The 24,017-nt window shown below is 46.2% G+C and overlaps 1 protein-coding gene across 1 annotated transcript in view; it reads right to left on the bottom strand.

Annotated features, from left to right (window-relative positions):
• Window positions 1-24,017, bottom strand: part of LOC119169735 (MAM and LDL-receptor class A domain-containing protein 1) — a 269,301-nt gene that overhangs the window by 216,508 nt on the left and 28,776 nt on the right. Inside the window, exons 7-10 of the mRNA XM_075886845.1 lie at window positions 14,789-14,889; window positions 14,232-14,325; window positions 8,480-8,632; window positions 5,982-6,127 (exon numbers count right to left, since the gene is read on the bottom strand). Coding sequence (XP_075742960.1) covers window positions 5,982-6,127; window positions 8,480-8,632; window positions 14,232-14,325; window positions 14,789-14,889 — 494 coding nt within the window. The remainder of the gene's footprint in view (window positions 1-5,981; window positions 6,128-8,479; window positions 8,633-14,231; window positions 14,326-14,788; window positions 14,890-24,017) is intronic.

Below are 24,017 nucleotides of genomic sequence, written 5' to 3'. Positions count from 1 at the left end.
AATCGCATTTTACCATCCATTATGCCTACCGACCCAAGCGCCGCTCCAACTCTTTCACCGGCACCGTCTACTGTTTTCTGCGCCGGTTCTCTGCGTCTGCGAGATCCCCCTGTTTTCTCCGGCACAGAAGACAAGGACGTTGACGACTGGATTTCAATGTACGAGCGAGTGAGTACTCACAACAAATGGGATGACGCCACCAAGTTGGCCTACGTCTCCTTCTACCTGTCAGACGTGGCCAAGCTGTGGTTTATAAACCACTAAGCGGAACTCCCTACATGGTCGGTCTTCAAAATGAGCCTCACACAAGTTTTAGGGCGGCCTGAGGTACGCAAACGCCGTGCCGAACAACGCTTACATACTCGGTCCCAGCAGCTTGGTGAGAATTTCCCAAGCTATATTGAGGACGTTCTGGACCTTTGCAAGCGAGTCAACAAGTCGATGTCCGAAGAGCTTAAGATCAAGCACATCATGAAGGACATTGAGGACGACGCTTTCCAAATGTTGCTTTCTAAGAGTCCTCGCACTGTCCTAGAACTGACCGAGTTATGCCAGAGTTTTGACGAGTTGCGCAAGCAACGTCTTTCCACCCGACGTCCCTCGGTGCTCGACGACTCTTCGTCCAGCCTTTCCACCCTTGGCGTAGGAGAAGACCATGCCCCTCTTCTGTTCAAGATCCAAGAGTTCATCCGCGCTGAGGTCGCTCGTCAGCTCCCTTTGATGTCCTGCGTACCCGAACAACCACGCGGATTGACTTCTACACTCCGCGACTTCATTCAAGACCAGGTCGCACAAGTTCTTCCTCCCGCCCGTGAACCGCCCCCAGTCACCGCACCTCTCACGTACGCCGAGGCCGTTGCTCGACCTCGACAGCCTGCGTTCCAGCCAGCGCCTATAAATTCGCCGCCACCCTTTTCGCCGCCGACCTATTCACCGCCGCCTATGCCGATACCACCTCGGCCGCAGTTTTCTGCCCCCAGCCGCAAGTCAGAGTCTACTCCGACCAATGGCGGACCTACGACAACCGTCCCATATGTTTTGCTTGTGGATGTGTTGGCCACGTGGCACGTTATTGTCGTCGTCGCCAGGCTGCTCAGAACATTCGACGAATGCCCTCTTTCGACCTTCAGTTTTCTTCTACGCCTTCAAGCCCTCCTTCCTCTTCCTTTCCTTTTGATCGTCAACACGGCCCGAACCGCCGCTCCCTATCTCCACGTCGACGTTCGCTTTCCCCTATGCGTCGCCGTTTTGGGCCCACCAACCAGGAAAACTAACGGCCGCAGTTCCCGAGGCACGAACTGCGTCCCCGTCGCCATGCACAAGTCCTCGCCCCTGTCCAGCTAACGTCATTGAAGTGTCAGTCGATGGTATCGTCGTCATGGCGCTTGTCGACACCGGAGCCGCTCTATCTGTTCTTTCCATCAACCTGTGCCGCAAACTCCGCAAAGTTCTGACGCCATTATCCGGCCTCTCTCTTACAACGGCTAACGCACAAAGTGTAACACCTGTCGCAGCCACACGAGTCGTCATCGAAGGGATTGTGTATATTGTCGAATTCGTAGTGCTGCCCTCGTATTCCCATGACATGATACTCGGCTGGGACTTCCTTGCGAATAATAATGCCGTCATTGACTGCTGTCGCGCTGAACTTGAGCGATCTGCACTTCCTGATGTTGACACTGTCGAAGCCTCCCTGCCGTGTTATAAACTGTTTCTTTCTGGCGACACCACCGTACCACAGCGCTCTTCTCTGCTGTTGACTGTGTCGTGTGACGCTATTTCCGATGGTGATGTTTTATTTACGCCCTCTGCCCTGTTCATTCAACGCAAATGTTCTCCACTGCCCATTGCTCTCCTTACTCTCCACCATGGCGTCACGAAGACGCTCGTGTACAATACACTAGAAGGGTCTTTACCTTTATTCTATGGTGAATGTCTCGGTCACGTGCATCCGATCGACGCCCATCACAATTTTGACGCTCCATCTAGTTTACTTTCTACGGACCTCCTCGCACTCATTTCTGACTCTGTTGTTGACCAGTCACTCCTTGACGCTTTCCACCGCTCCATCGATGTCGCAACGTCTTCTTTAAAACAAAGCCAGTTAGTGAAACTGCTGCAAAAGTTTCGTACTTCTTTAGACAGCCACGCTTATGGCCTCAGTCGCACATCGAACATATCTCAAAAGATTGACAGAGAAAGCCATACGCCTCTACGGCAGCGCCCCTACCGAGTCTCAGCGTTGGAGCGTCGTGTTATTGACGACCAGGTTGCTGACATGCTCCAGCGGGCTATTGTACAGCCTTCTAACAGTCCCTGGGCGTCACCGGTCGTTCTTGTCAAGAAGAAGGACGGCTCCATTCAGTTCTGTGTGGACTATCGACGTTTAAACAAGATCACCCGCAAGGACGTTTACCCGTTACCGCGAATAGACGACGCCCTTGACTGTTTGCAGGGAGCAGAATACTTCTCTTCGCTGGATTTACGGTCTGGATACTGGCAAGTTCCTATGGAAGCATCTGACCAACCGAAAACAAGATTTGTCACACCTAATGGATTATACGAGTTTACCGTTATGCATTCCGGTCTTTGTAACGCTCCAGCCACTTTTGAAAGAATGATGGACACTATTTTACGAGGCCTCAAGTGGAACACATGTTTGAGCTACCTCGATGACGTAGTTGTCTTTTCCACCGATTTCGACACCCATTTAAATCGTCTCGAGCACGTCCTCACACGTTTCACCGACGCCGGCCTTCAACTCAACCTCAAGAAGTGTGGTTTTGGTGCCCGGCAGCTCACCATTCTTGGCCACGTCGTATCGCGGGACGGCATACTTCCCGACCCCGCCATGCTTCGAGCAGTCGCCGATTTTCCGAAGCCAAAGAACTTGAAGGAACTTAGAAGTTTTGTCGGCTTGTCGTCATACTTCCGACGCTTTATTAGAAATTTTGCTTCCGTATGTGCGCCCCTTACGGACCTTCTTAGCGGCGACAAGGACCTTTCCACCTGGTCACCAGCATGCGACGATGCATTCACCAAATTACGCCACCGGCTGACTTCACCACCCATCCTCCGCCACTACGATCCTGCCGTTCCCACGGAGGTTCATACTGATGCCAGCGGTGTTGGGTTTGGCGCTGTGTTCGCGCAACGAAAGGCAGGGTTTGATGAATATGTCGTCGCCTACGCAAGCTGGACTTTGACGAAAGCCGAGGCTAACTACTCCGTGACCGAGAAAGAGTGTTTAGCTATTATTTGGGCCCTTGGAAAATTTCGCCCCTGCCTGTATGGTCACGCATTCGACGTCGTCACTGACCACCACGCCCTTTGTTGGCTATCCACACTTAAAGACCTTTCCGGACGACTTGCTCGCTGGGTGCTCAAACTTCAGGAATACGACATCCGCGTTATTTAAAGATCTGGTCGTAAGCACACGGACGCCGACGCCCTTTCTCGCTCACCCATACTGGATGAAGGTGTTTGCCTCTCTTCTCTCGAGCCTGCACTTGCGTCATCCGCCTTGCGCAACATGACGGTGGAACAACGATAGGATCCCTGGATCAGTGGCCTCATAAGCATTCTTTCTGATCCTCTCACTCCTTCGCCGTCTCGCGCTCTCCGCCGCCAGGCTAGCAACTTTTGCCTAAGGGATGATCTTCTTTATCGACGCAACCACGTTTCTGGCGGTCGCAAGTGTCTCCTTCTGATACCCCGCCATCTTCAAGCTGCTATCTGCGAAGCTTTTCACGCGGACCCACAGTGCACCCACGCAGGCCTCTTCAAGACATACGCTAGGCTTTGACTCAGATTTCATTGGCGTGGCATGTATAACTACGTGCGAAAATTTATTCGCTCGTGTGCTCAGTGCCAACGACAAAAGTTACCTCCCGATCAAGTCTACCCGTCACAACCTCTTCCTTGTCCTAGTCGACCTTTCGATTGCGTCAGCATTGACATTTACGGACCACTACCATCAACTCTAGCTGGTAATCGCTGAATTATTGTTGCGATAGATCATCTGACAAGCTATGCCGAAACAGCCGCGCTGCCGACTGCCACAGCCCGTGACGTTGGAACGTTTCTGTTGCAAGGTTTCATTCTGCGTCATGGTGCCCCTCGCGAGCTCTTAAGTGACAGAAGCCGTGCCTTACTTTCTGACGCCTTGAAGGCATTACTCAACGAATGCCGAATCGTGCACTGCATAAGCACAGCGTACCACCCTCAAACGAATGGCATGACAGAGTGCTTCAACCGTACTCTTGGTAGTATGCTGTCGATGTACGTCGCCTCTGATCATTCAAATTGGGACCAAGTTCTCCTGTTCATCACCTACGCGTATAATACTGCCGTACAAGCTACTACTGGGTTTTCGCCATACTTTTTTCTGTACGGACGCGGACGAGAACCTTCAAATACAGTAGACACTATTCGTCCATATACACCTTATGACTCCGAAAGTACAACTCTGTCCGAAGCTGCCCGACATGCTGAAGAATGCCGCCTGCTTGCCCGCTCTTTTTCTACCGAGGACCAGTGGCAGCAGCAATCCCGCCAGACTGGGGAACGTTCGGCTCCAAACTTTCCACCTGGTTCATTGGTATGGCTTCGGGCACCTGCTACCGCGCCTGGCCGCTCCGCAAAGCTTCTTCCCAAATACATCGGGCCATACCGCGTTGTAGAGCAAACGTCACTCGTCAACTATATCGTGGAGCCCATCATCCCATCGACAGACCTACGCTACCGCGGCCGCGACACTGTCCACGTCTCTCGTCTCAAGCCATATTATGACCCATTAGTCGTTTCTTCTCACTAATGCACCAGGATGGCGTCTTTTTGTGCGAAGGGCGATTGTAGTGAAGAAAAGGAACTTCAGCGGCATTTCTCCGCGCCTCAGCGGCATCGCCATTAGCATAAGCTCGTGCTTGCTGCGCTTGGCCGGACGCTGCTGACTGCTTCGCTTTCTGCATTCTGCTCTGCAAATAAACCCCGTTACAATACCTTGAATAATTGGTTATCTCATGTTCCCTGATTTACAATCTAATAAACTGTCACAACTTCTGTAAATGGTTCATTTTTGATTGTTTGTTTGCTTGTATGTGACGATCTACATATAACGCACTCTTATCAATATGGCTTTAACTTGGAATATATGAACATTTTACGTTTGACTATGTTTTGCTGTCTACTATTGGTGTTTGACTACTTTTGGTATCTATATATTTCGCATTGTTCCTCGTAATAATTGCACAGTTTGGGCCTTCCTTCTTTTCAAGTTTGTTTGTTTTTGTTTTTGTGTTCTTTTATGCTCATTATGTATTATTGACTTTTTTAACGTTTGTACGCGCTTCGCGTTTTTTAAATGCATTTCTTTGCGCATTAGCTCCCTGCTTGGGCCCCCTTTTGATCCTGAAGTGTTCTGTAAATAAAAATAAAATAAAAATAAACTACATCGGTTCTTAAAAGCATACTATGCTACACGCATGCGTCACCTTATGAATTCAACGCATAACATTGGGCTTATTTTAAGAATTCATTAATTAGAAAGGTTATCCCAATATATTTTGTCTGACTGTGTTTTCGCGTGAAGTTGTTTTTCGTTCTATTTTTGCTTGTGGGGGGGGGGGGGATGTCGTTGAGAGCATTTCTAGTAATCTCGTGATTTCAACTGTGACTCGAACTATATTGGTGTCTTGAGGCTAACTATGCTCTCAACGTAGTCAAATATGGTTAGAATTGGAGCCTGTCCAGTCTTTAAACTATTTCTCCTGTTCTCGTCAGAGGTAGGGCTGAGAACTTTTATAAGCATGTGAAACGCACTAAGTTAACTAACAGAAATAAACGATCAAGTAGCCACAAGCTCAGACGCAAACTATATGTAAGCGCGTGTGCTTTAATTAATGTAAGTGGTCCTTATCTTCAAAGCGTTCGGTGAACGTATAAGCTTTTTTTATTAACCAACACATCGCGTAATATCTTACCTGAAGGCTCGTCTCTGGGTCTTCAGAGATGACATACCAAAATTCTGCGCATTGCGTTATCTTGCTGCTCCACGTAAGTATTTCACCAGTAAGTTCCGCCCTATTTCCTTTATTTTGCTCGAAGTTGCTGAAGAATAAGTAGGAACCTACAATGAAGGGAACGAGAAAGTAGCGTGATTAACTCTGTAGTAATGAGAGTGAAAAAATTTGTTCCATTTGAAAACCACACAGTGGTGATGAGTAAATAATCTGAGCCGAAATCACGTCGTGTATTTTAGGAACAATATACCGCAGGTTGTTAAATACACTGAAATATCTTGAAAATGACTGAAGAAGAGGAGTTTGTTGACCAACTACTCAACGCCCTTTTAGTTTCTTGTGATAACTTCCGGGCAAGTGAAGCTTGCGACACAAAGTTTTTGTAAGGTATGCACCACCTATCCGAAGATAGCTATGCCGACAATTTCAGCGTGATTTTTACACGACAGCGTTAAAGAGCTCGTTTCGCTGAAATTGTGGTGTCGGTGTCGGCGTCGCTGATTTTGAGCAAAAAATCAGCTTGTACGTGTGTGAAAAATTGAGAAAGATACAAATAAAGTAATAAAAAGTTTGTGTCTGAGTGAGGGTCGAACCGCAGTGGTTTGCGTCGGGAGCAGGCGTTCTACCACAGGGCCACGCGTCTGCTTCGAATTATTGTTAAAATAACTTGCTCTGCTGGGAAATGAATTGATAGTAACTTGCCTTACTTACACACGCGTCCTTATTACGTGCTTCACAATGAAAAATATATTATCGCAATAATATAGCGTCGTATAAAGGCGTAAATTTTGTTCGGGCATAAAAACAAGCGATTATCACGAATACATTGTTTAAAGCGTGCCACCTACTATGAAAGGAACACACGTTACTGCGCATTTTCTAGTAAGGCCATGTATAGTAGGTGCATAGCGAGTGCGAAAATATTTCACAGGCACAACTGCGCGTCATCGGCATGCTACCTATCACACATGCAGCCGCATGTGAAAGTTCCACTGATGCAAGCCATTTTAAACCCAGTACTGACAAGGGACAGGATATTACTATCGCGTTCAACTCTTAAAGGAGAAGCTCAAGGATTTCTTAATTTTTAGACACATGACTGTCGCGTGCAAAAGTACTACCCTTCTGACGTAATTTTACGGCACATCCTGGAAATTTAGGAATGTGGGACACTGCATCAAGTTAGACAAAGAAATGAGCTCCGCAAATAAGAGGCCATTTGAAGAAAAACTGACCAATACAATGAAACCGAGTTGTAAGGTGCGGACATATGATTATGCACATTTCAGTAAGAGTGTAAGGAAGGTTATTTGAGAGCCTAACAATGTCTCGATAATTTATACACTGTCAAATATACAGAAACCTGTTTGAAAGTTATGGTGTCCATGAAAAGGCTCTGTAACGTCGGAAGTAACATGAAGATATAAGGACTTCGTAGAGAAAAATGTGCACTCATCGTACCTATCATCCTAAGTATAAAGCTTGTCCAAAGCAGGACGCAGGCTTTGCTCGGTAGTTTTAAACTGACGTTGTCCTGAGTGAGATTATTCAATTTTAAGCCTTTCAGAATTATAAGTGCATCACTCCACTAAATTTGCTACCCTAAGATGCATTCAGCCCTCCTCCCTTCTTTTTATAACTGTTCCTTTGCGCTAACTAACCACTGGTTGCCCTCTCTCCGCGTTACCAGGGCATCCCTGATATATTTCTTTCCTCCAAAGTCAATACACTGCCTAGGGCCATTTCGTCGCACGTGGCGTAGTCCAGAATTTCTTTCACGGTTCCTCATACTTATCCAAATCTAAACTTTGTATTTCAATATTGGTAATATAGAGACATTGTTCACATTGTGCTCAGCATTACTGGTAACGTGACTTTCTTGTTTTAGGAGCACCTAGTCTGTGTGCACCGCTTCATCCTAATTCTTTGGCCGAAAATCGACGCGTGATTAGGCTGCTGCATCAGCAATCGGCCCAGATATATGTTCTTTTCGGTCACCTATCGAGAACACTTGTTCATTGGCAGGAACCCCAGGGGTTATCGCTTAGAGACCGATATAGCCTATTAGAAGCTTCAATGAATCTTGAGAAGTATTTATACATTTGGAACAGCTTGTTCTACAATCTTATCGCAGAAAATCATCGTTATTGATTTTTTTTTTTTATTTGGGGGCGAAAAGGGAGCCAATATTAGGCAGCATTTTCTAGTTAGCCGCTGTAAAATGTGCTTAGGATATAGGCTTGTGAACTGCTTGCTCTATTGAATAACATTTTATTTTACTTATTATCACGGTTACTGCGGATACTGTGTAAATATAAACTAACTAGAGAAGAACTTGTTACAGGGATATCTTTTCACGTCGTAAGAACGCAAAGAACTGCCTTGTCTAGTCGGGTAATGCATATTGCTCCAAATATTCAATCTATTTTTTCCTAAAGCAGCATGAAAAGCAACCTCACCTGTGGCATTCCCAAAGGTGTGATCTTGAGATGGTCTTGGGAGTATTGTCTTCATGTTTCTGCCACCAAGTATCCAAGGTGAATTGTTTTTAAAAACAATGCGGTTTCTCCATGTGCACCAACCATTCTCAAAGTCGCAAAAGTTCTCTGTGGCTGCACATACCAATAACAAAGTGGGGACTGTCACAATCGCTGCTTATTGGGGGTTTTAACTATTCTACTGAAGTGCCCATCTAGCTGGACTCAAGCTCGGTTCGCATGACTTACTCCATGCCTAACTCACCTCGCGGATGAGAAAGATGCGTCTCGCTGTTAGAATAAACGACGGAGCCCTCTGGTACACCTACAGCACGCTCAATAACTTAGTCGTACATTTATACGTAAGACATTTTGTAATTTCCTAAAGAAGGATCTATGCCCTAAACAGTATCTTATAGCATAAGCTGATGTGAACTGAAAACGACATCCGATTATGGTGGCACAGTTTTCAGTCGCACGTTCACATAGCAGCTATCACGCACATTTGGGAACTGAACAGGCAATGATTACAGGCGGATCCGAACTAAGCATTCTATGTCGCAATCAAGCGTTCTAAAAATGCACCTGAATTTGAATTTATTTTCGGAAAGGGCACTGTACAGGTATAATGATGCAAGCAAACGCAATACCAGGTGGAACAATGCGTGACCTAGGAGTATATTTCCACAAGATGTCACAGCGTGTAACGCGTGTAATGGGTGGGCGGTCTAGAGCTTTCATAAAGAGCTCATTACCGAAGGCCGATCACGCACTACAACAACAACAAAGCGGTGAGCTACGCTGCAAGTATGCGCATGATGCTTTAAACCCGCAGCTCATCTTCGTTACAGTAGTTTATGTTAACTAATGCACTATTCGAGTAAATGTTGTTGTAAGCAATGTTGGGGGTGTTTGATCGAGAAGGACAATCAAGAACGCAGGTATTACAGAAAGTAACTGGCACATATACTTTCATAAACTTAGAAGGACATGGCGACGAATTGCGTTTGCGACTAACTTCGCGCTCCTTAGCTTTATATAAAGGGTTTCCCACAACACTTGAGCCAAGAACTTGAAAGTGAAAGGCACTTAAGAGGCATGTTTAAGCAAACGCATACTACTCGCACTAGCCTGTAGGTTCTCAGGCTATTTTCTATTTCTCCGCATACTAATTATTTAGTGAATTCTTAATTACTTTTTTTAATTGTGGGCTGGAAACCCCAAATATGAACACTAACATGTAGAGAACTTTCAGAAACCACAACTAAATTATTTCCTGTACAATACGTCTCACGCTGTTATTATTTCCACGTTGTAAAGAAAGCCCGCAAAACGAGCAAAGAGGTCGTGTGACTGACCGTGAAGTCACTGCTTTATGGCTGCTATAGGCTTTCTTCACAACGCGGAAAAAATAACAGCGCTAGACGTATCGTACACGGAACAATTTGGTCGGTGGTTTCTGAAAGTGCTCTACATGTCAGTGTTCATAGTTTGGGTTTCCGAGCTATACTTTACAAAAATAGGTAATTAAAATTACTATTTATTTAGTATGTGGAGAAATAAAAAAATAGCCTGAGTAGCTACAGCTTAGTGTGAGTAGTGCGCGTTTGGTTCAATTTGCCACTGAAGTGTCTTTCATTTTCAAATTCTTGGCTCAAGTTATGAGGGACACTCTGTATCTGGAAAATAAACGGCCGGTTCGTATTCCTAATTATATGCTCGTCGAAGTGCCCAGTATGGTGCAACCAAATTTCGCTGTCAATATTTTTTTCTGAAAGCTGGTGTTTTCAGTTCTTTTTTTTTTTCATCTCACGAACGTCCTTCTTCAGGCTTTATAGCGAGGAACAAACTTTTGAGTAGACCACCTTGACTAAATATAGCAACCTAACATCTTGAGCAGGAATTCATTTGAACCTAGTGGCCCGAGATGTTCCGATTACTTTTTTCTGGTTATTACATGGAAAATTGTTTATGTATGTTAGAAGAATTATGCACAATAGAACAACAGTTGCAACATTGTTATCGCGCTGAGTTTTCCTTAATGCGATTGTTTTTATTTGTCATAAATAGACACTAAAACTAAAACTAATTTTTAGTCTATTAGTGAGTACTAGTAAAGTATAAATAAGCATTTTTGAAAGTGCCACTTCCATTGCGAGATAACGCTTGGTAAATGATGAAGTGTGCGAAACGAAAATGTGTGTGGAGACGCAACCTTGAAACTTCCGCTTGATGCACTTTGACGTCACTTATTTTGACGGCATCTGCTAGCCATATCGTGTTTCTTAAATGGTAAAAAGGAATCGCATTGCCATTCTTGTGGTCTAAGGAGTTATTGTACGGGTGAGTGAGGAAAACCTTTATTGACACTGTCCGGTGGTATTTAGCGGGGTGGGGCTACAAGCACCCCAGCCAAGGTGATGGCTTCTAGTACTTGGACATGGGCGGCTTCCTGGGCGTGCCGGACTGCCCACGATTGATCGGCGAGGTCGCGGCTGAGCAGAGCCGCCTCCCATCGCGCCTCACGGTTCGAGACTGCTGTGTCTACCCGGTTCATAGGGGACTGCGTAGACGGGGTCTTTACTGTAGCCGAATTTATTTTCCAGATATTGCGCGCGTATGTTTGCGCTGACCGATGTGATGGGTGGGACGCATATTCCTGGGCAACGGCAGAACGACGATGCGCTCGCGAATATGTCTGGGTATTCCGACCTTTTCGCCACGCTACCTGTGGTACTTTAAGCCCAGGTTCTGGTTCTCCCCAAACGTTCGTACTGGGCGATGTATTGTGGTTCGATTAGTTCATCTAGGGTATTGTGAAACCCCAGCTCGAGAAATTTTTCCGTGCTAGTACGTATTGGTAACCCTATTGCGCGTTTGTACGCCTTGGGGACGAGGCGGTCAAGCTTGCTTCGTTCAGTCGCCGGTCGCTTAAGGTAGGAGCCGACGTACGTTATGTGGCTCATTAAGAAAGCAGGTACCAGACAGATGGTATTGCTTTCTTTCATTACAATATGGCGATGTGTTATTCGTTGCAGTAACTGGAGCATTCCATTGACAGCACCGTTTACTCTGCGTATGGTTCCACCATTGTGGCCATCGGCCGACAGGTGCAAGCCCAGTACTCTAATGTTGTTAACTTGTGGGATGACGATGCCATCCAATGTTACTACTTTAATTTCTCCGTCTGCATGCTCGCTGGAAGAATAGGCGTTCTTGCGTTTACGGCCCCTGCATGCTGGTCTGTAGAGAAGGAGCTCCGATTTATCCGCGGAACATTCGAGGCCCGTGCTGCGAAGGTAGTCCTGTACCACGTCGACTGCCTCCTGCAACATTTGCCCAATCTGTTCGTCATTCCCCGCGGCAACCCAAAGGGTTATAATATGGGCGTAATAGCTGCAATGGAGGCCTTATATCTCAGCTAATTTTTGTGGTAACCCGACAAGGAAGAGGTTAAAAAGCATAGGCGAAATTACAGAGCCCTGCGGCATGCCCGTGCAACACACGTCTATATCTTGCGATTTTATTCCGCCGATAGCTAAGCGGGCCCGGCGACCTTTAACAGAATCCCGTATGTAATGATACGTTCTTTCACCCACTCCCAACGCTCCTATGCTTTCAAGTATGGTGGCGTGTTCAACGTTGTCGAACGCTTTCTTAAGGTAGAGCCCGAATGTTGCTTTTCTAGATCGCGTGGTGTTGTCTACGATATTGTGTTTGAGTTGAAGCATAACGTCCCGCGTGGAAAGAATACGATGGAACCCCAGCATCGTGTGCGGGAACATGTTTCGGTCCTCGAGGTAGTTGGTAAGACGAGTGAGAACCACGTGTTTCATGACCTTACAAACGCAGGAAGTTTAACGTAAGAAGTTTAAAGGGACCGACAACCAATATTTATGGTACCGGTTTTCTGGAGTGCACCAGAAAGCTTACCGGTCAGAGCTTGTAATCACAGAACGGTAACGCGGAAAATACCGTAGAACATTCATAATCAAATTTTTAGATTTGAGGCAATTATGCAGCCTTAATGTTGCAAACAGTGGATGTGATTGCGATTCCCATTATACGCCAGAGTAACGCCAGCAGTGATGAAAAGTGAAGCCCTCAGTACAAACACGTGTTGTTGTGTTTGTCAATCCTGCAGTCTCGGGACCACTGCTTTCTAGCTTGCTAAATTATTTTACAAGAGTTACAGCACTTTCCCGGGGCTTCTTATGCAAGTAAGTTTGGCCGTGCACAAGTCGCTTTTTTACTTTATCCAAGTCGAGTAAAGCCAAGTCTTCAAAATCGAAGTGCCGCGTTTACACGTGATCGACAATTCACTCATACTAGTATCGCATGTAAGGGTACTGTGGTAGTATCACGTGCGGTTGCAGTTGGACGGCTTCGATATGTTATCGCTTGACAACTTGAGCAAGTTAGAGGAAGGAATTTTGGCTCCCATGCGAGTGCAAAATTAGGACCCCTATCAAGTAGCGCCAGAGTGACATGCTACGACGGACGACAGTGGTAGTGGTGAATCCGACACGGTGCCACCATTGCCACCATCAGCATCAGGCATGAAGTGGTAGCAATTTCCACAGAGCAGTAGGTCGACGGCATTTCACGTGCCGCAGTGATCGCATTCGCAAGCTCGCGTGCTTCTTCCAACACGCCCGATGCAACGGGAATCGAGCTGTTCTGGAAGTGTGGCGGTTTGGGCTAGTTGGTATGACATGACAATAGTTATAGCACAAAAACAGACGACGACTTTGTCATCGTTCTGTTCTCTGGAAACGCCGCGTGGCATGAAAGCAGCGCCACTTTTCATGTTCTACTTCTTTTACCTTTTATTCCGCATAGAAACAAACGAAAACGAACAATAATGTACATATTTTAAATTTAAGCCCTTATTGTGGTGCGCTCATAATAATCAAAGCGAAGTTATTTGGACTTCATAATTGTGGTTCATAGCTCTTGCGCTAGGGGCTCGAGGTGCCGGTTTTGGTTACTTTTAAACACGATTTAAAATTATACACCCTACTCAGATCGTGAAAAGTATGTTGTCACCTGTCACCATATTTCACGATCTTTTCCTTTCCACCAGAGTCTAATCACCCATTCTGGATAGTTGTGGGTCTTTTTAGAAAAATTTCATCGAGCTGATTTTGCGCAAATGCGAATAATGCTATGTAAATCAGTGACGTCACGTATGGAGATTTCGGAGCGAACAGACAAAGAACGTTAATTGATTCCGAAAAGTTAGTGACAAGGCCCCCTAATTGAGGCGGTCGTAACCACTCGCCACGCCCACGTAGATGACAGAAAGCCATGACGCTTTCGTGGCCCCTCTTTCGCCAGAGCGCTAATATTTGAAATGTACTTCAACCTTTATTTTCTCCTCCTGTAATAAACTTGTCGCAATAAAACTTACGAACTTATAGTTTTCAGAGTGCTGCGTATCAATCTCAACCAAGTGATTGAATCGCTTCAAAAAACAGTATGAATAACAATCTAAAAACAAAATAAACAGCAGCAAGACCCCTATGTTTGAAAAGAAGTTGAGTATTTTAAAGTTAGTTTTACTAACTATATCACATGAATGAAAAACGCATGACAGTTGATAAGGTGACCATCGTAGAGATAATGTGGTTTTCAACAACCAAACAAGACTCGCTTTTTTCAAACTGACATATTTAGTTCATTTCAGCAGACACAACTTATGTGCATAGCTCCAATGTACAATAAAACTCACCTCTCTTGGCGCTGCAGCCCTGAAGCCGAATGGCGTCTACAGCACACAAGGAGTGGGTGGACTTCTTTCCTTTAATGGTGCATTGGAACTTAATCTGGTTGAGAAGGTAAGCAATAATAAATACTGATGTTAACAGTTTTAACATTTGTACGTGTTAAGTATACTCTTAATCCTCAGAACTGTCTAGATGCTTTATACTTTCAACAGTGCTCTTTTTCTTGTCATATAGACCAATTAGTACCGTCGGATCGACAAAGGGTCCTTGAAGTGTCAGAAAAAAAAATGTGGTAGTATCTAAATCTAAGCTAGCAGGTATAGTTGCATTGTAGAAATGACCAAATGTCTGGAAAACAATCTGGACAAGCAATACAGCCACTAAAATTCAAGTGGAGTTTAGTAGACATTTATATATATATATAGGTTCTATATCTGCAACTAAGTGGGATTGTTAGCACCCGTATCATCTGCGTGGTCCGTCTCTAACTTTTTTCACGCTGTTTTGTGATACCATAAATAATCCTGATGTTTTTGTTACCACTAAGGCACTTCATACCAACCTTAAAAGTTTTTTCCTCTTGAAATGCCACATCCGCTGCTGACCACGCTCCTCTGCCTAGCTCTTTCGAAGACCTTGTCCAGATTGTTTCCATTTTTGTGCCTGTAAAGGAATAATTATCCGAATAATTGAGCACAAAAGGAAGTAAGTAAGCTGACACCTTTCACGTCCTGGTATAGGCTGTAAAGGTCATTAAGGGAAGCGAATGACTTCAAAGTTATTGTGTTGCCATGGTCAGTCAACAGATCAGTGCCTCGTCTGTTTTCAACAAGCGAATGTTTTATGCAGGGGACCACCAAGACTTCAGTGACTTACACTCGTACACGGTAATAACGTTTAAAAATAACACGATCAAAACAGAGAAACACGTTTCGTTATTGGTAGTCAAACTCATGACCTCTCAGTCAGTGACAACAGCTGGCGGGCACGGTATACCCACTGTGCCCCGGCGACATACTTTAAAGCCTATAAGAACAACCATTTTATATGTAAATATTAGAGCATTAAATATTACAGCGCATTTTACAGCACTCTTGGTAAAGTGTATTATTGACATTACCACAATATCCGCGATCACTTTCTTCAACTTGTCGTTTCTACACGTCTGTTCAATTCTGTGCGTTGCCAATATAAGTCCTTTTTTGTCAATGCCTCAACACGCAAACAGGTGGTGACCATAGCAAAAGCGTCGGCTTTGGTCGTAGTATCCATCTATGTCAAATGTAGTTCTGCAACACAAAGAGCAACGCACCTGCTTTGCCTGGGTTTAACTAAGCGCTCTCCGCTTAGGCTCACGTAGCGAAAAATTGGGGCCGGTCAAAAGGAAGACCAATAGAACATGCGTTGTACTTCCATATGATTGGGAAGGGGCATTCGGTAACATTAACATCAAATGGTTGGGTATTTCTGAGCATGGAGGTGACAGCCTAGCATGGCAAGATTGTATTCTCTTTTTCGCAAATTGTTTGGGCAACCCAAAGAAAGAACCACCTAGAAGTGTAATACAACTCAAATAAAAATTGACCCGCAAACTATCGCCGAAAAATCGTGGACCACGTCTTTAAAACAGCTACCACCATCCCCTGTTCTCATCGATTTCAAGTATTGCCAGACGACACCCTTTCCAATCTCAACCCACCTTTTTCATTGGGGGAGCTGCGAATGGCTATCGGCGCCTGTAAACAGCTGACAATGCCGGGCCGGGACGGCATAAGCACTAAGCTATTGAGAAATTTGCCAAAGCCTCAAATGAAGTTTCTCATCGACATCGTCAAGCAAGCTTGGGACAAAGACAATATACCTGTAGAGTGGAAAATGGCCACCGTCATTCCCACCCCCACCCAAAATAAGGCACCATTCACGACATTGTGGATGCACCTTCCTTTTCGATCGGGGCTCTGTTATGGCAAGGCATAGAAATGAACGTACCCGCGAAACTATTGAAGCTGAAAAAATACACGTTTTAGGTAATAACTGCTAAAGCACCTCATCTGCCGCTTCAGTACAGTTAAGACGTGATTACCTGGCTCTGACTTGAGACAATAGAGAACTCGTAACACGTGTTCGGACACTAACGCACTGATTATTCTTCTATTTAATCTTCCTGTTCGGTAGCATCTTTTTCGACGCATATATATTCTGCCAGTCTGCAAAATAAATTTGGTTGAAAGTAAGCGCTCTTTCCGATAACCATGTTCGTATTTTAGCATGTTCGCACGCTGAAAGGACTTGCAAGTATCACCGGAAAAAATTTGCCAATCTTCACCCAATTTCACTGACATCATGTCCAAGTAACCTGATGGAGCGAATAGCGCTAATGCGACTACTCAGGAGGAGAGGACCCGAGCGTCATTAGTTTCCGAAAACACATGTCTATGGAACATGCGATGTTTGCTTTGCAGAATGTGTTCACTGAATATAGCACCTCTCAACTGCACCTCATTCTTGGCTTTGATATCAAGGGTGCGGTTGATCATGTAACCCACGCAGTGGTTCTTGAGGGCTTAAGGAAAAAATTTTCTTACCGACCACACCGTTGCCGTGCGGGCAAATGAAGTATAAGCACGCACGCGGTGCCTCAAAAGGGGTCTTCCGCAAAGGTTAGGTCAGTCACCGACACTCTTTTCCCTCACTCATAACGCTCTAATGTGGAAACTCCGACCTGTACCAGACTTTCGTTTAACGATATATGCAGATCACGTCACCCTCTAGGCTATAGAAAGGGTTCCACATAAGAAACGCAACATATGCTATACAGTCAGCCATTGACATTACTGCTCGATACTTTTTAGAAATAGGGCTCACTCTATCCAGTGCCGAATCGAAGTTTATCGTCGTCACAAACCGGGTACTTCCAATTGCTCTGAAAGACTGCAAACTCATTAGAGTCTCCATACAGGCTGGCCCCCTTACAAGTAACCCCTGCACATGAGTGCTAGGCGCCTGGTTGCAAGACGACGGCAAGTCAAAAGAGTGGCTTCAACATACAACAGTTGCAGCAAGTACACCGCCTTCCTAAACGCACAACGCGCAAGTTGAGAGGCATCAAATAACACCAACTCAGGCGCATGACCCTGGCTCTAGCCATTCCCCGCGTCATGCAATAATATCCATACATCGAGATCATCTAGCCCTAAAAATCCAAGCTAAAGACCCTGCTTCATCTGATTTCTCGTAACTATATTGGGTACCCCTCATTACGACAAGTCTGATAGTGTTCGAGGAACGGCTACTTTTGCAAACTTCGTTGAGTTGGCTCAAATCACCGCGAAGTACAGTACACGTGCATCGCATCAAACAATGCGCACAAAGATGCGCCCTGCTTCGTGACAGTAGTCTACAATAGTTCTCTACCTGTCTCATTTGAAGCAACCCGGTGTCTATGGGCGATGCTCGGCCAGATCATCGTCGAACCTGTACCGCTGCCAATGGATCGAGATACTCAAAGAGGATGGCGTGAAGCACGAGTGCAACATATCTCCAGGAAATTCCTGGAGAGTGGATCTTGTGCACGAATGCATGTCCGTCTCAGTCCAGCAAGCTCCTTTTAGCGAGCATACCTTCCGATGGATGCCACAATCATGGGGCTTCCGTTATAAGATTAGTACTTAACGCATGGCAGAAATCATGGCCATACCAGAAGCAATCACCATGTAAATCCAATATGCCAGTTGCTGACGAATACGCACGAACAGCCAAGTACACTGTTGAGCCCTCGCGATAACATCCATTCCAGATGCACATTTGCAGGACACTGACGAACCACTTAGATGTCCACTCTTCGTCACGTGTTCTAATACAGCGGGTACCTGGACACTCGGGATAAGAGAGAATAAAACGACACACGCATGTCCCGCGTGGATGAATAGATGGTGCTATGAGCGTCCCCCTCATAACGGGGCGCTGACATGTGGGTCACCAGGTTCACAAGAAAGCTTTATTTTTTTTGTTGGCCTAATGCCTTACTTACTGCAAATAAATAGATTTTGTTATAACAAGGAAAAATCTAAATATGTTTTCCATCTTTCGGTCTTTTCAGACAAAATAACCTTATTTTTCCACTATTTCAGATTGGAGATATGGTTTATTCCACCATAATTGATACAAAATAATATATACACTTTGAACAAAAGCCGAACTGAAAAGAGAAAAAGTATCATACATGGTGAGGATAGTAGGGTAAAGGTGGCAATATCTGCACGTTGATAAGCCCCGCCAGCCCGACACAATGGCAGCAACGTGTGGTAGAGAGAAAGGTTTACTTAAGGCAAACATTGCTTTTGTTCTTTATCTGTACTTTTCTGCCATCAGCCCTCTAACCATCTCCTTATTGTTTCTAGCACGGAGGTGTTCAGCTTTTTATGTTTGTCCCTGAAACCCGAAGCCTCATATAGGCTTTTACCCACACGTATACCTGGGTGGATATCGCCGCATTCAATCAGAACATGTTCTATCGTTTCCTTGACTCTCTCAAAGCATGTAAGCTATTGTTATTTTTGACTGAATCTTGCTTTATTCCCACGCGTTCTAAGGAAACACGACCTCGCTTGGAACAGTAAAGCGCTTCCCCTTGAACTGTCATAAAACCTCTCCCACCTTATTCCGTTCTTGCCCTTTTGGTAGTTACTGTGAGCCGGCTGCTTTTCCATCGCTGTCATCCAATAGATCCTCTCCACTTCAGACATCTCGCTTCATGCTTTTTCTTGCGGTGTCACCCACACTGCCGGCCGTGTATTTACTGTTGAGTTTCCTGGTTCTTTTTCGAGACTTTGTGTCCATGCTCTTTCTATACAAATATCTGAACACCTTCACTGCACATCTGCTCTACTTCATTTTCCTAAGCCTCTCTTGAAATCTCTTTTGGCGCTGAGCTACTCTTACTTCAAAGCCTGCCCATCTCATATCCATTTTACAGCCTTAATCGTCGTCTTCCTGTGAGCGCCCTGTTGCGAAATAATAACGAAGCAATTTCGAGAATGCTACACTCTGTCGAAGAAAAGGAAGCAGAAGGGAAATAGGAGCACGCGCACGTGGTCGGGGCAGTTTGCCTCTAGAATTGGCAATGAACGGACGTCTCTCTTTCACACCTGGGCAACGAGTGATTTTGTTACCTTGTTGGCGCCGTGAAACCCGGCTCTGCCCCTCGAGAGACTTCTTTTCACGTTACCCATGCTGAACTCTGACCACATTCGGAAGAAGCGTGGCTCAATCAGATCTGGTGTCACGCGAACCCTGGCACTTCTAACGAACCTCCTGCTGCAACCCGATTCTGACGCCTCTCTGATTAACGGCCACATGCATCACCTAAAGGACAAGGAGGCAGTACTGTCAAAGCTTGATGACATCATCCTTGTGACCACAAATGAAGAAACTCTCGACCACGAAGTTGGAACAGCACCGGAATACAACAAGAAAATTCTCTACGTGATGTCGGGCGCCAAGTTCTGGCTTCAAGAACGTGAGAGAACTGCCAGAATGCAGGATCAAGCAACTGAGTCCCGGCCCAGCTATCTCGGATCTCTGAACTCTGCCGACGTAGCAGGCCAGGTGAGAGAGCACCATCAGCGTTTAGCGAAACTATAGCGGAGCTACAGATACCGACTTTAAATGGCAGTCTCCGTGGATGGCAGTCTTTAGGGACGATTTTGATGCTACCGTCCACAAGAATACTGAGCAGCCACGCATCGAAAAATTTTAGCACCTCCTCACCTACTTAACCAGGAGCGCGAAGCGAGCTGTCAAAGGCATCCGTCTAGCGGAGCAAAATTACGACCTTGGAATTGAGACCCTCATAGATCAGTTTGGGTGCCAGGATCTGCTTGTGAATGAGCAGTTGGTCATCATCCTGTGTTAAGCCCCCTGAAAAGCTCGTCAGATGTCTAAAAGCTTCGTCTGCTGTACGATAGTGTGCAGTTCCACGTTAATGTCTTGGAAGGCCTCGGATTCTGGAAAGAAATATACTATCTTAGTGCGTAGGGAGCGTTTTCAGAAGAAAGTGCATTTCTTTCAAAAATGCAATACCAACCAGCCCAAGTAGCCACTCTTTTGAAGGCCTCGGAGTTGCGCCCGACCAGTACGCCGTGACCCTAATCTGTGTCTTCATGCAATGTCTGCCAGAGGATCTTTTTATTGTGTAGAGGCAGAAATACAAAGAATCTACGACGCCCCCTGCATCTCCGTAACCGCTGAAGACCGACCACAGCTAGCCAGGGAGTTACTAACGTTTCTTCGCATTGAAGTGGAAATCCGTGAGGAGGGCTGGCTACAGTCTCGTTGTGCGTCGCTAGACGAACCCAGGACGCACATATCTGAAGAAATGTATGTCGTGGAGCGCATTCCATCAGTGTCAGCACTAACCGAATCTACATTGCTTCTTAGACTGCCGTGTCCACTATGTAAAACAACGATCATGCTATCACTTTCTGCAGCACCAACCTATCAGCTGAGGAGAAGCGAGCAAGGCTGCAGCACGCCGATTGCAACTTCCGCTGTGGAACTCCAAGCCACGTCGCCATAATGTGCAGGAAATCATTGGATATTAGGTGTGGTACCTGTCAGAGGCGCCACCTAACCACCTTGTGTGAGAAATCACGGCCAGCCGAACATCCGCAGCCCAACGTAGGATCCCCAGCTTTTCCTCCATCAACCGCACTAACGACGCGAACGGTTTCTATCTCCCAGTGTCACGTTGAGTCCACTCCCGTATTTTCAGAAACAGGCTGAATTTAGACAGAGTCCGGTGACCGACCATTCTTTGTGCGATTACTGTTGGATAGCGGCAGTCAGCGCTCATACATTCGTGCAGACTTGTTGAAGATTCTTCAGTGATCTGTCGCGGGAAAATAGGAGCTATTTTTCGACACGTTTGGTGACTAAAGGTCATCAAGACGAATCTGCACAGAGCGTGTGAACATGCGACTGTGCAGCCAGTTCGACGACTTCGCAATAACCGTGGAAGCATCGTCGACTCCGGATATATGCACCATCACAAGCCAACCGATCCATGCCAACATTTCGCACTGCCTCATCCTCACTATCACCGTTCGATGCTGTCGGGTCCGATGGGACCCATACTCGAACCTTAGACAAGCAAAACTTCCAATCTGCATTCAAGCAAGGCATCTCTAAGGGATATAAGAGGAATCAAGTTGATGATGCCGTTGCAGGTAAACAATCTGGGATGCCAGACAAGCGAGCCGATACTCGTCGTGCCCGCACGCGCTTTCATCGTCGGCAGTGCCATGGTGGCAACGCCGACTTGGCGCGATTTGTTCCAGATCAGCCAAGGTCGCGTCTTCGAGAATTGTCCCATCGAGTACACCGCTCTCAAGTACGCCAGGAACACTATGTGCATTACAATGGTCCGTCCCAAGTATGTGGAGGTGCACGACAGCCGCCAATGAATGACCGCAATGCTCAGGCGCTGGCGGAAGCAAGGAGAGTTGCGTGCAAGAAATCACGTGCTATTCATCGACTACGTAGGCCCGCTCAAGAGCGTTTCGATCGCAAAACAAAGCAGGAACGCAAGGAGCGCAAGAATTCCTTCGATGACAATGTCCATGATAATGACAACAACTTGGCGCCGGGCAATTATCTGGATTATTTGCCTCCTTTTGACCATACGCCATGCGGTAGAGAGGGCACACATATGGTTCTGCTAGAAGAGTCCCATGAGGCTTCTAAGCCTGGCTCAACACTAGAATCACCGGCAAACCATATAAATCGTCCCGCTACTGCAGCTCAGTTCGGCATTACATCACGAAGATGTGGCAAGAACGATCCCGACGAGCTCAAGTGCTTCATCCCGTCCCATGTTTTACTCACAGATTGAGACACCTCACTACGACACAATGCCTCCGCCTTGGTACTCTTGAAGGAGCATGTATCGAAACGCAAGGCTCGTCATCGCCTATGCCTTGCAGTCGGCCAGCTGAAAACATGCCAACAAGCCGGCTACCTATCTTTTTCAGGCCATATTGCTACTGCGAAAGTTGCACCTACGACGAGTGTGTTTCATCTTGGGCCCCATTGAAGGATGTTGCAAAATAATAACGGAACAACTTGGAGCGTGCCGCACTTTATCGAAGAACAGGGAACAGAAGGGAAATCGGGGCACGCGCACGTGGTCGGGGCAGTTTGACTTTAGAATTCGCAATAAACGGACGTCTCTATTTCACGCCTGGGCAACGAGTCGTTTCGCTACACGCCCAAGGCAACAAGTCCCTGAGTTCTTTGATTTCCATTCATTCCTGATGGCACCGCTGACTTCATGCGCACCACTGAGTTTCCAATGGTAAGCCCTGGAACCATTACGCCTTTGCACAAACCTCGAAGCACTTCGCACCCAATATATCCCCACAATGTTCTGTGCTCCAATATTGCAGCATTCCTTTTTCCCTCCGCTGCCGATGTTTTCCTGTGTACCTCTATATATACTTCATTCTCATTTACTGATAATTTGAGGTACATGTACATGCTGTGTCCACGCGTAAGACTCCCGGGCCCTACAGCGAACTCAATTACAGACTATGACGTGTTTACACAGGCGCAAATGAATAGATAAGATGAGCAACAACCAAGCGGTACATCTCAATCCACCTTTCTTCACGCCATGATGCGAGACAACCCTGGTGAGGCATGCCCAAAGCCAGCCGTTAATGACCCCACATTCAGCACTATATACCGGGCAAGGACAAGTCTCCTGCTTGTGTCGCCTGCGGTGGCTTCACGAATAACACTCACATCCTGTGTGATTGTCCGAATGACTGTGCATACAAGGACGGCAGCCTAACATACCTATGAACCTGAGACCTGCGACGCTGAAGAGGTGGTTGGCGGATTCCTCTCCAGACCTCATGGAGGCACTGCTCGGACATTTGAAACTTCGAAGCTTCTCTGGTGGCTAGGCCCTGTTTTTTATTGGTTTACTCGGACTGGGGTTTGTTTCTTTTCAATAAAGTGGTTCTCTTACAAGTCGTGAGTACGTGTGACCTTAGCCGAAATTTGGCGCAAAATCAGTAATCCTCTTCGGGCTGTCACACAACTTCCTTCATTTTCGCTCTCACCGTTAACTAGTACAGCTACCGCAGACATCCGTAATCAGAAAGGTGTGTTTAAGCGTTATTCAATCATTACTCAAGGACTGCAGTCGTCGAGATGGAGAGGTATGACTAAGCGTCAACATGGATGTATTGACGAGAAATGGTGTTTTAACTGTTGAACACAGACAGACATTGTATAGGCTCTCTTTTGTCATGTAGCGTAAACCCTAAACTACTTCGGTAAGGAGGCGTCTTACTTTCGTTTCATACCAATCACTGTGAAGGATGGATCAACCATGTTTAAGGCTAGCGAGATATGCCCGATCCAGCAGTTCGTCACGCTCTACTCTAGCCCTTTCTTACTCTCGCTCAACGCCTAGCCCCAACGTCCGCTTTGCGTTCACAAGGGATACTACCCTTCATTTGCTGTCTGATGACGGAAAACAGATGAAATAATTTTTGTTCAGTCGTGTACAGGTGCGGGGGGCGGCGTGTTGGATCTCTCATGGTCACTATGTTGGTGGTCCTGCTGTCTCTTTAAGAAGCAAGGTGTGTTGAGATAGTGCGTCTCCATTTGTGGCGCCATGCGGGCAACCAATGGACACCCGTCACTGCGAAGCTGCTGCAGGCGATGCCTTTAGGAGGTGCCACACGAGCGCTGCGAGGCAGCGGCGCAATGATTCTAGACAC

The sequence above is a fragment of the Rhipicephalus microplus genome, chromosome 2 (genome assembly GCF_043290135.1).
Source record: "Rhipicephalus microplus isolate Deutch F79 chromosome 2, USDA_Rmic, whole genome shotgun sequence".
Taxonomy (NCBI): Eukaryota; Metazoa; Arthropoda; class Arachnida; order Ixodida; family Ixodidae; genus Rhipicephalus; species Rhipicephalus microplus.
The sequence above is the reverse complement of the archived record's forward strand: the minus strand, read 5'-3'. Positions and strand labels throughout refer to the sequence as shown.